Source organism: Barbus barbus (assembly GCF_936440315.1).
Source record: "Barbus barbus genome assembly, chromosome: 29".
Taxonomy (NCBI): domain Eukaryota; kingdom Metazoa; phylum Chordata; class Actinopteri; order Cypriniformes; family Cyprinidae; genus Barbus; species Barbus barbus.
In genome coordinates, this window is record NC_136757.1 from 21,938,746 (window position 1) to 21,951,288 (window position 12,543).

At 36.5% G+C, this 12,543-nt stretch overlaps 1 protein-coding gene across 2 annotated transcripts in view; it reads left to right on the forward strand.

The window, feature by feature from the left end:
• The window catches only part of faf1 (Fas (TNFRSF6) associated factor 1), a 72,250-nt gene that overhangs the window by 2,366 nt on the left and 57,341 nt on the right, over window positions 1–12,543 (forward strand). For both annotated transcript variants that reach the window (XM_079384324.1, XM_079384325.1), the window contains exons 2-4: window positions 569–637; window positions 5,891–5,937; window positions 11,088–11,365. In XM_079384324.1, coding sequence (XP_079240450.1) covers window positions 569–637; window positions 5,891–5,937; window positions 11,088–11,365 — 394 coding nt within the window. The remainder of the gene's footprint in view (window positions 1–568; window positions 638–5,890; window positions 5,938–11,087; window positions 11,366–12,543) is intronic.

Sequence of the window (12,543 nt, forward strand, 5' to 3'; positions counted from 1 at the left end):
AACACAGAAGTAATGGATATAACTGATACGACACATTCCCTGCTTTTAATATCTGAAGAATTAATGCAACAGGAGACAGCTGATCACTTAGAAAGACCTGTGAGGCAACTGTTACAATACTTATGCTCACATCAGATAGAGGGATGAAACTCTAAAAGTGCTGAACTTCTTAGCTGGTAAAACATCTGTGTTGAATCACCCAATAATAAAATGTGACCCAATAATAAAATGTGACATTCTGTAAAATGTGACATTTTGTCTCATATTCGTCTTTTAATCATATTTGTAAATGTCCTGACTCCACAGCCAACAGAGCAATTTTGTCTTTGCTGTTCCAATATTTTGGAGGGCACTGTATGTATGTATGTATGTGTATATATATATATATATTCTCCGTGCATAATGCATATTTATGTAGCCTGCAACAAAATAGAAATTAATTTGTCGTTCTCAGAAATGTATTTTTGATCTGTTGTGTTATTTTGTTCATTCAATATAAAAAGAGGACTTTTTAGTTAGTTATTTTTAATATGCAAATATCAAAACCAGTTTGTTGTTTTCGTTTCAGGCATGTACCGGAATTGACAACATTGCTGAGGCGATCACACTTCTAGAGCTCAATAACTGGGACTTGGTGGTAAGATGCACTTTATTTGTTAAATCAGTAAGACTGACACAGCTAGATTTGTTTCAAAGTACAAACAGTTTTAACAGGTGATTATGTCTCCTGTTTATTGTTTGTTTGTGGATTGTGGTGATGCTTCGGAGACAAAGCCACTATGTTTAGTGCAAATGCTATTTAATGGTACCATTGTTCACAGGACATTCTGGCACAGTTCTGTAGTAGCTGCGTTTCCATGTACCAGTTACATTGACTTACAGCAGAAGAACCTAGTCTGACATGTTTGTAATTCAAGGCTTTAGTTTTATTTATATTTTTGACAACAACGATGAACAATTGGTTATAATCAGGGGCATCATGTATCTAGGTTTTTTAGGAGTCATCAGTTACAGTTCTAGCACTTCTTTCTAAGAGTCATGATTGAGTAGTGGTGTAATTTTATAGTAAGAATGGGGGAATGGTTCAGATAATATATTATAATGTAAATCTTTATAATGAACCAAGCAAATTTGTAGCTGTACTCGACTGCATTTCCATGTATGGAAAACAGTAGGATGAACTTTTTGATAATACCATTTGTGCTGCATAGGAAAAACCCAAACCCCAATTAAAATAACTGTTATTATTTATAATAAAACTTAAGATTCACTGTAATAATTACTGCAATGTTATCAGAGCCAAGTATATACTTGAACCAAAGTGAAAACATGTTATTAAGTCTGTTCCAGAATATTAATGATATTGTAAGCCCTGCATTGATTCATGTATTCTGTAGAAACAAATTCATTTAAACTATCAGCACTGGACAATGCAAAGCTAAACTGTGCCTTATCCCTGTGTTTGGAAGTGCATTTTGCAATACAGATTCCTTTAGCACATGTCATTCATTTCAATATGTGCTAAATGTTTTCAGTTATGTTGTTGACAATCTTTTTGTACAAAACAATTTTTTGTAGATTTATTTCCCCAACTAGGTATATGGTTCTGCACGAATCACTTAGGCTAAATTACATATTTTGCCTTTAAAACTTTTAATTTTGTACCACAATAGTTGTGGAGCTTAATTATCAAATGAAAAAAATCTTATTTTTTTGGATTGGTAAATACTTGATATGGCACCATTAGGGGTGCATGAATTAGGACATTTCAGGTCAATAATGACATTCACTGCACCTTAAAAGCTGTTAAGAGCTTTAAGCCACATGCTATATCAAAATGCACTGCACTGTAAAATCATGTTACAGATTGTGAAAGATTATTACATTCAAAAATATAAACAGTCTATTTAATACTGATCCAATGATAAAGCATTAGTAACTCTGAATTATTTGCTCTCTTATAGGATTTTGTTTAGGTTTGGTTATATAAATCAATAGTAACTAAACATTTGCAAAAACATGACTAAGTTTTGATATGGCAGGATAATTGCTATTATCAGTTATGCCAATATGAGCATGAACCGTTTCTATCAATTTGCATCTTTAATTCAGTCTCACTGTTGTTTCATTTGTTACATCAGTTTGCATTTCTTTTTCCTCTCTCTCTCTCTAATTATATGCTGATTTTGTGATACATAGAATAATATTACAGTTCATATACATTTAGAGAGGCGTCATTAGAGGCAATACACTGCAGTAACGAAATGCATGCCCAAACAAGAGACAAGATCTGTACCTTTTTTTTCAAGCAGGAACTTTTTCACTCCTACTGAACAAATAGTAGCTCCTTTGTTGCTCCTACTGTGCAGAGCTTATGTGTCTAAGTGTCTGTTTCAATCGATAATGTTATTTGAACAGGCAGTAATGTCTGCTGCAGACTAGTCTGCAGATACCCACACCTTTTTATAACCTTTCATCGTATCTTTTGCAAACAGGTCATTTAGACGGATCAAAATGGTCCTAAAATGCCTTGTTGCAGGAGCCCATCCCACCCTTTGAATACATGGTGTGGAAATTGTAATTGAAGTCCTCGTAGTCTTTTTACAAGCATCCTGGTGATTTATAGTCTGGTATATCACCTTTCATTCACAGCCGCACAAACATTTCATCTCTAGAGCCTAAAAAATATGCAGCTGTGACAGGTGTCACACCACAGACAAAGGCAGACCTGCAGCGCTTGTTTTGATTGGGTGAATGTAAGAGAGGGCGTGTCCTCTAGCAGTTTCCGTAGTGCAAATTTGCATGAGGGACTGCGTGTGACCCACTCTCGCCCTAAAATAGGGTTCAAGCCATCTCGTATTTACAGACAGTAATGGTGGTATAAAGAATGCAGTGTCAGGACAGATCTAAAGTGACAGTTTTCAAACAAAATGAAGAAATTGTGGTTTTGAGTTTTCCTCCACAAAGTTGCTTTTTATCTTAAAAGCCGTCTGTTTTACTATATTTAGCAGGAAGCTGGTTGTATGCTGGCAGCAATTCAAAGAAAACAGCCCGGAGACACGGCGTGGTTAAGTGCACCTGTGAATGTGATGACTCGCTGTTCTACTCAGGGTTGTGAGGGTGATTGAGCCGGGACAGCCAGCGAATGTTTGAACACCAAGATGTGTGCCGTGCACACTTGATCATACAAACACTGCGCTGCGCCTGAGCAAATCTTTCATGAGAAGTTAAATGGCCTTAGATGTGTAGAGCACTTCGTCTACATATTTGCAAGCGTTAAAGGGTTAAAAATATCTGATGTTCTGTCTCAACGGCAGACAAAACATCATTTCTGTGGCCTCTACCAGCATGGAAAAAATTTCGGAGCATAGCAAGCGTTGCGATGTACGTCTCTGTATACACTTTGTTATTTGGCTCAATCAGAAGCCATTCCATTCAGATCTGTATCCACTGAGTGTAAGTCTCCTTATCACAGTCTGGCTCCAGAACCCACTTGCTCACACACACACAGACACAAACACATCAGGCCCATCTCTGTGCATTTCACTTCAGTCTGATGAGAGAAAGAGAGGGGAAATATGTGGCCCACATTGCTGGATACTGCTTGTGTGTTTTATGTTTGGGTTGCTGTGTATCTCTGTTATTTCCGTTATCATCTTGATATGTAAAAATGATCAGTATATTTAGGCCACTATTTATTTAGGTATTTGATGTGAAATTTCAAGTAATGACAGCACTTATGTCCTGCAGTGTGATACGGGGCTCTAGACTGCGACCCTTTTTTGAGAGTGTGTGAGTAAAAATTTGATGTGGTCGCTCTTGTGCGAGTGCATGGTCTGCGCTGCTCCAAAGCATCTGCTTCATACAGCGCGCGCTGCCAGCCGCAGCACATTGTAGCAGGAGTCAGATTACACTGATCACTTGAAGAGAGGCGCTTTCAGTGCGAGCGCTTTGTGGGTAGAGCCTGGTTTATACTCGCCGCGTCAGCACGAGCGCAAAGTGGAGCGCAACGGAGGATTTGATTTTCAAACTAAAGTAAAAGACCGCTTCTTAAACCAGAGAAGGTGAACATGTTGGTATTCTTGTAGAAAAAAACATGCAAGCCCTGTCAGCAACAGCCAGTTTAGCAACAGCCAGTTTAGTTTTACTGTTCTTTTTGTTTTCATTTTGAAAAGCTTGTTATCTTTGTTGTTTACCTCACGTTACGCTATGGAGGCTTTCCTTAATTTTTTAATATTATTATTTATTTGATTCCTCAGTGTTTGCTAAACATTCTGTAATTTTTTAATCTGTAATACAGAATGTGATGTGTCCTTTGCCATGCCTCGTCTTATTAGTTTTTGTTAATAAAGGTTATGTAAGCTGGTTTGTCATTGTAACGTACCGTTTTATTGTTGTTGTGCTTTTTAATTAAGAATAACAATGAATCCATCTTTTGTTTTAGTATTAAAAAGTGAAAGGTGTATAGATATTAGCAAAACAGACAATTATCTTTTCTTGTAAAGCGTGACACCAAGATCGCGAATTTGAAAGTGAAAGCAAAAAAAGGAATTCCTGTTCACAAAGTTTACATCACAAATAATACTGATGAAAAAGAACGGGCTGAATGTTGAACACTTTCGTTACCATATAACTATAAACTATGATAAAAGTTCATCAGCATGCATTGATTAGTCAAATGTTGTATCAAATAAATAAATATATAAATAAATAAAATATTGCAACCAAATGATGTGCGTAATGATGTATGTAAATTGATTCTCGTTTATTACAGTTCAAAAGTAAAACAGTAAAAACTGCAGTATTGTGAAATACAATGTATTATAATTTTCTATTTTAATGTTTTAATATGTAATTTATTTATTGATTATTTATTTATGAATTTATGTCATTTATTCCTGTGATGCAAAGCAAATTTTTCCAGCAGCCATTACTTCAGGCTTTAGTGTCACACCATCCTTCAGAAATCATTCTAATATGCGGTAACACTTTATTTCGATAGTCCACTTTAGACATTCTACTAACAGTAACTTTGCAATTCTAGTAACTTTGCAACTCAATGGCCCGGTTTCACAGACAGGGCTTAGACTAAGCCAGGATTAGGCCGTAGTTCAATTAGGACATTTAAGTAATTTTTATAAACATGCTTGGAAAAAAACATTACTGGGGTGCATCTTGAGACAAAACAAAGGCATTGATATATTTTAAGATCAGTCAGTACAGGTTTATTTCAGCTGAAACAGTTAAGACTTACATTTTAGTCTAGGACTAGGCTTAAGCCTTGTCTGTGAAACCGGGGGAATGTAAACTAGCAGTCATTAGATTATTAGTAGATTCTCTGCTTAATGTCTTCTAACACTTTATTTTGATGGGTCCACAACATACTGACTATTAGAAACTTTGCAAGTATATGTCAACTTATTCTACTATCCCTCAACCTACCCAACTGAGAATTAGTTAACATGTAGTTACAAAATTACTTACTATAGTTAGTAGAATGTCTAAAGGGCACTATCGAAATAAAGTGTAACCTAATATGCTGATTTGGTGCTCAAGAAATATTTCTTATTATTATCAATGTAGAAAACAGTTGTGCTGCCTTTTGTGCCTTTTATTTAAAAAGAAAAAGTTTTGAATGGTAGTGTAAAATAAATGAATTTATGAAACAAGAATGTATGACCTCATTAGTCAAGCATTTTTATGACTTCATATCAAAGACTATGTTTGTGCTAGTTTTGTCACATTGCAGGATTATTTACATGAACTGCAAACAGTAGAGTGATTAACAGTGCACCAAATTTGCATACTGTGGAGTACATTCTGTATTACTTCTTGTATTATTCATCAATACTTTGAATCTCATTAAAATATATTTGTTTTTTCTTTGTAGGCAGCCATCAATGGAGTGATACCACAAGAAAATGGGATCTTGCAAAGGTATGATGTTGATTTGTAGATTCTTATAAATCTAAAACCATCAACTCAGGCTTTCCATTTACAAGATTATGGCAGAGATTCCACTCCATCGAATTGCATGTGGTAGTCTTTAGAGTAGAGATTAATTCTGGTAAACTCCAAAGTCGGCACATTACCTGAATCAAGACTGAGCTTGATGGCCCGTACGAGGTGGTTACTGTTTTCATGCCCCTGTAAAATGAAACTGGCCTCCTCTCAAAAGGGCATTCGTCTCTAAGCTATAATGAGACCCAGCTGTGGCTGCTGCTGGTTCCCTGAATGTTAAGGAATCGAGGGGGAAATGTCAGAGCAGCGTGTGTTTCGGTGTAGGGCCTTTGGTAGAGCTCTTATCACATCTGCTCATCTGATTAGTCAAACCAGAAGTCTGTTCTTCCATTTCATGTCTGGCTGATCAGCAAACTAACTACTGAACACAAAATCCTGCACTTTAATATTGATCTAGCTTCATTTCATAATTTACAATTAGCCTATGTGTAAAGGAATCAATGCATGATCTCTTCCACAGTTAGCCTAGGTGTCAGTGTCTGGTGCAGCCCAGTGTAAGTGAAAATTTTGCTCAATTTAAATCTTGAGGAATTGTTACATGAAAGGACTAAGCAATATTGATATGATCTACCTTCTCTCTAAAGGGATTTAAAACTTCTGGAATGCTATAGTGTAATAGAATAAAATGTTATGTCTACTATCATTAATAACATTTATATATATATATGAATAATTATAGTAGACAAATAATTAATTTATTATGCAGTGTGTATATGTACACATACACAATGTATTATAATGTAATTTTTGTGATCAACGGTTATTAGAAATATGACTGAAAGAGTTTTAGATTTTAGTGGAAGTTCATTAGGCCTGTAAGACATTGTTTATGATTTTTAAATGCAGAATTTTCTTCTTGTTATTATTTTTTTGTGTAGTTATATCACATTACCGTTCAAAAGTTTGGAATTGGAATTTATTTCTTTCTTTTTCTTTCTTTCTTTCTTTTTTCTCTCTTTCTTTCTTTCTTACTTTCCAAAACAATATATAAAGAACAAAGTATTTATTGTGCATCACTGTAATGTATATAACATTTATTGAATATTTATTGTACATCACTTTGGTACCATGTCTTAAAACCATTCTTTTAGCTACTTTAGGGTTAGGGAAGAAAAAAACCACTAGGGGAGGAAAAAGAAAGTGAGAGTTAAAGTGTGTTGCGGAAATAATTGCGGTGAAATAGCAGTGCAGAAAAGGCTGTCATCTCATTTCCCTCTGGAAGTCTGCTCCCCAGCAATTACCCCCTTCATGCCATTTCAACACCAGAGTCACAGGAAATCAAACAATCAAGTTTACTGCGGGGGTTTTCATAGCGGTTGTTTGATGACCTTGTTAATGGAGGAGAACAACCAACAAAGTCGGGAGCTTTTTATAGGACTCTGCACGGATGTAACCAACTGTGGGTTCTGCGCCGCTGGCCATATTTTGGTGTGTTAATATAGTGCCCTCCCTAAAAATAATGTTTAATGTGATGTGTTTGTGACCAGCGGTTAGATAATTTAGATGCTCACCACTGTTTCATACATGCACGTTTTTCTTCTTATTTTTTCTTTTTGAACTTTTTCCAGTGTCTTTAGTTTGGTCCGCTTTGGATGGCAGTGAACTCATTCATGGTGGGTAAGAAAAGTAGTTGACAGCTTGCATTGTTGAGCACTCTTCACTGCGTTGTGAAGGTATATAGAGGGGCCAACCACCTTGGCACAGCGTAGGGCACTAAACCGTTGACGCCCACAATTGAAAATGCAACAAACAGTTCTTGTTGTTTGTCTGTCTCGCTTGAAGAGTTTGTAAAGTGTTACACTATGCATTTAGCTGGATTGAGATTTCCCTCAGTCGCCTTGGCCTGAAAGAGAGAGAAATTGAACAGAAACGCACACAAACACAACAGCAAAAAAATCGGACCCAATAAAAGGAATTGAAACTTTGGGCAACAAAAGGCGTTTGTGAACACTCATTGTGTCCGCCGTCCATTTCTCCTTCCTCAACGGTCAGCGCTCATGAATGCACTAGAGTCTTAAGAACAAATATATTCAGACGGAGCGCGATCTGTGACGGTTTATTTAGAGGGTGTGTGAATGTAAGAGCTTGGACACGAGGACATGTTTTTCTCAAAGGCACGTAATTATGAATGGAGCCTGGCATGGCGACTTCCAGCCTGTGCATTCAGTGGGTGGCTGGCACCATACTGCAGGCTGTAGGATGGCACGGTTCACTCAAGTGCCCCCATTGAGTTGCCCGCCGCCAGCTGGATCTCTGCTCGGCGGGACCCGGAGAACTACGTGCTGCTGCCAAGCCAAGCGTGTGTGCAGACTGCCATCTAGACGCTCACGGTGGAATAACTGTTGACTGAATGCCAGTGTCTGAGAGAGGGGAGGAGAGAAAAGATAGACCTTAGTGGGTGAAAATTATATACAGATCACAAGATTGTTTAAAAAAGGGATTGAAGGTGCCGCAGGCTGTGGAACTCTACTGTTGCAGCTCCGCTCTAGAAAGATGTGTATTAACCACTCTCTCATAACACCATGGAAGAACAAACATCTAGATTTGTTAATTATCTTGATGTAGCGTCTCATTGGTGAAGTCTAGTTCTAACCACGTCAACTTCACAAATGTCATCTTGTGTTGGCCAAACTCTGAAATAAGTACAAGGGAAACCTCATCCTTAATGTCTGAGGTTTACCAGATTTGTATTTTGTCATTATCTTGGCCTTGTCACATGCTGTTTCTTGGTTTTGTTTTAGAAGTATCCAAAGAAAGATGCATTTATTTATTTTAAGCCTCACGTTTTATTTCAAAGGGATAGTTCACCCATTTACTCACCCTCAAGTTGTTCCAAACCTCTGAGTTTCTTGTGCTTAACAGAGGAAAGAAGGTATTTTTAATTTCTGGAACTATTCCTTTAAATACTACTTTTCTTTTGTTCCAAAATCTGGAAATGTGGATTTTTTTTTTTTAACAATTGTGAATTCCAGGCATGTAAAATTAATCAAAATTAGTTCATTCATAAAAATGTATTGATTCTGTTTTGTTTTGAATTAGAAATGGACCAACATTTTAGTGGTTATTCTGTAATAATGTTTCTCTCCTGGAAGCTGTAAACCGCTACGACTGGATTGAGTCAGCGAATTCTGGAGTTGGTGATCTAGATTAGTCAGGTTTGATAATGAATCATTTAGACTGGTTTTGTGAACCGGATGAATTGGGTAATTGATATCTTTCTGACCTATATGAATGATTCGTTCATTCTGTCATGAACACTTGACAGCTAGGGCAGACTGCCTGATTTTCTCTTCCTTTTTTTTTTTGTCACAATATGTGATCACCCAGAAAAATGTTATCACCCAGCTCTTATATAAAGTTGGATATATAAATATGTACATACATACAGTAATCTCGTGTAGAATGTTATATAATACATAGCATATCTCAACTGCTATATTATATACACTATATTATAGCACAGCTGTAATCTGCTAAATACAACAAGGCATGAAGATATTATATTAACATTATGATTTTCTGTAAAACTGCTTTGAAACAGCGTGTATTGTGAAAATCGCTATATAAATAAATTTGACTTGACTTTTCTAATTTTGATTCCTCATACAAAGCTGTCATAATAAGACTGCTCAAATTTTACATACTATTATATTATACTATTATATGATATACCGTGTCTGTGCTTCTTTTCCATCATGTCTAGTTGTTTTATTATAAACATTGAATTGTGTGACTATTTTGACCTATAGATGTCACTGAGGCTGCAGCAGTGACTGTGCTTTTCTTATTTTTCTGGACATTTCTTTAATTTATCCAATGTTTGGGTTTTCCTTTTTGTGTCTAACGAGTTTCTGAATGCCCCCGGAGCCTAACGTCTTTAACCTTTTGGTATTGTAATAAGATGGTATAAAGTCAGGCATTGTGTGCCGCTGTGCCTGGCCCCCCGCTCTTGCTCTTACAGCGATATGTGCTGACCCTGGAGGAGAAGAGAGGAGCCTTTGTCCCGCCAGCGCTCAGAGAAAAGACATTATTTACTGCCACAGGGGAATACGGGGGCATGGGGGAATTCAGCCATCAGCCGCTGAGAGAGAGAGTGCCAGAAAAAGCCGTTTTGTGTCCTCTGCAGAGCAAAAAAAGGGTGATTTTCTCTGGGTTGGACAATCGAGCGTCTGTTGGGCCCTGCCCATATTATTATACCAGTAAAGCCTGTTTACATTGAGTCTGATACTGTTTGGATTTCAGCACTGCCGCCATTGTGGATCATGCAGAGTGGTGTAAGAAGGTGCAAGCTTTTCCGTTCTCTCTTTTCGTCTCTCCCTCACTTTATCTGTCTCCTTTTCTAAAATCATCAAAAAAGTTTTCTATTTGGATCTTGAAGTCGATTTCCGCTTGCAGTGGTCAGATAAAGTGAACATATAATTGACAGGAGGTTCTGTTTTTAGATATTGTGCATTAAATGGGTAGTTTTGCATGATTTTGGGGTTATTATACAAATTTGTGTTCTCATATATCACAAAAACACACACACACACACACACATATTATATCACAGTATATCAGAAAGTTATTTATTTATTTATTTTTTAAAGAATTTACTTTTGCTCACTAAGGCTGTATTTATTTGATCCAAAATAAAGTAAAACCAATAATATTGTAAAATATAATTGCAATTTAAAATCACTGTTTTCTATTTAATATATTTTAAAACATAATTTCTTCTTTTGGCAAAGCTGAATTTTCAGCAGCCATTACTCCAGTCTTCAGTGTCACATAATGCTTCAAAAATCATTCTGATAAGCTGATTTGATGCTCAATAAATATTTCTCATAATTATCAGTGCTGGTTAATATTTTTGTGGAAACAGTGATACGTTTTTCAGGATTCTTTGATTAGACATTTTAAAAGAATAGCATTTACATGAAATGTAAAACTTTTGTAACATTATAAATGGCAATTTAATAATAAAATAATTATATATATATATAATTTATGTATACATCAGATATGCTTCTCGTAACAATTTTAACATTATTGGGCTAATCCTCATTTTCCTCTGTTCTGTGTAGTAATTTCTCAAGTGAAGCATCTCAGACCGGCCCCTATGGACCCCACAACCAATCAGAAGCCACAGCACCTGAGCCCTCAGCCCCGCCTTCTTCAGCATCAGCATCAACATCAGCATCAGCATCATCATCTTCCTCACCCCCATCCTCATCCAGCCCAGCCTTCTGCCCTGTCCAGCCCTCTCGGCACATCGTGGAACGGCAGTCTCGGATGCTCAACTTTCGTGTGGAGTACAGACAGCGCTCCACAGAAGTGGTGCTGGAAGAAGCCAGCACAATCGGTGAGCGCACATAATGTTTTGATACATTAACACGGTATACATGATCTTTAATCGTTCAGTCTTTTTGTAGTAGACAGCTTACTGGCCCACATCCAAAGAAAGAGTCTGCATGTCAGTGCTGCTCTTGCAAAGGTAGCACATATTATTATCACTGTCCTTTCTTAGAAGTACACGTCAGGCTGAGCCAGAGCATCTAGTAGCAGGTTTTATGTGCTTGTTGCCCACAATGCTGACAGGTTTCTCCATTTAGATTGGGCTTTTGTCAAATAGGCAATAATTAGTATGTCGTCTGCAATAATTAACCTGCTTTAAAAAGTTTTCTCAGAAATTATTGGTGCATTTTCTTGGTAGATGTAGATACTGAGCTTTGATTCTTGGTATGACACAAGCCACTGAACTGAACCACATACGGTTTATGTGACTGTATTTCTGTGAATGAAAGTTGAATCTTATGTCAAGAGTGAAGTCAACAGGAAGAGCTGTGAGCTGCAGGGTGTGTAACCCTCAGCAAGCCACACAAATACAATGAAAAAGGAAGAAAATTGCTGCTGTACCTTTTTGCTGTTGGTATAATAGTCGACTCATTGGTGTGTTAAACATACAAGTGTTTTTTTATATACTTTAAATGTATTTTAAATAATTAAATAAATGTGTTTTAATAATCTATTTATATAAGTGAATATTGTTATTATATATGAAAGTGTGCATTTGTTAATAATATAAATGAATAGTATTAATTTGTTTAAAATATTACAATGTATTATGTTTCTTTTGTTTGGGTCCTTTTTTTTTATCTTACAGTTATTGTAAATATGTAATGTGTTGTGGATATGTGTCCTGCAGCGGTTGTTTTGTGGGTGACAAGTCTTTGACATACAGGCATGGTTTCATCAAGTTTCTGTCTGAAGCTTGACATTTGTTATGCATTTCAGTATAAATGCAGTTTAGATCACTATGCTCTCAAACCAGTAGCTAGGATAAATAACCTAGATTTAGAAATGAGGAAAAATACCAAACACTTTAAGAACCGATGTTCTAATCTAGTGAATGCTTGTCTCCAGTACACATATACATTTACTAGTACACATATGCTTGCTGGTTTGACAAGTGAAAGTGTTTATTTATTTTTTTGGCAAACCCCCCCCCCAAAAAAAGAAACATTATCAGCATGGCTCCTG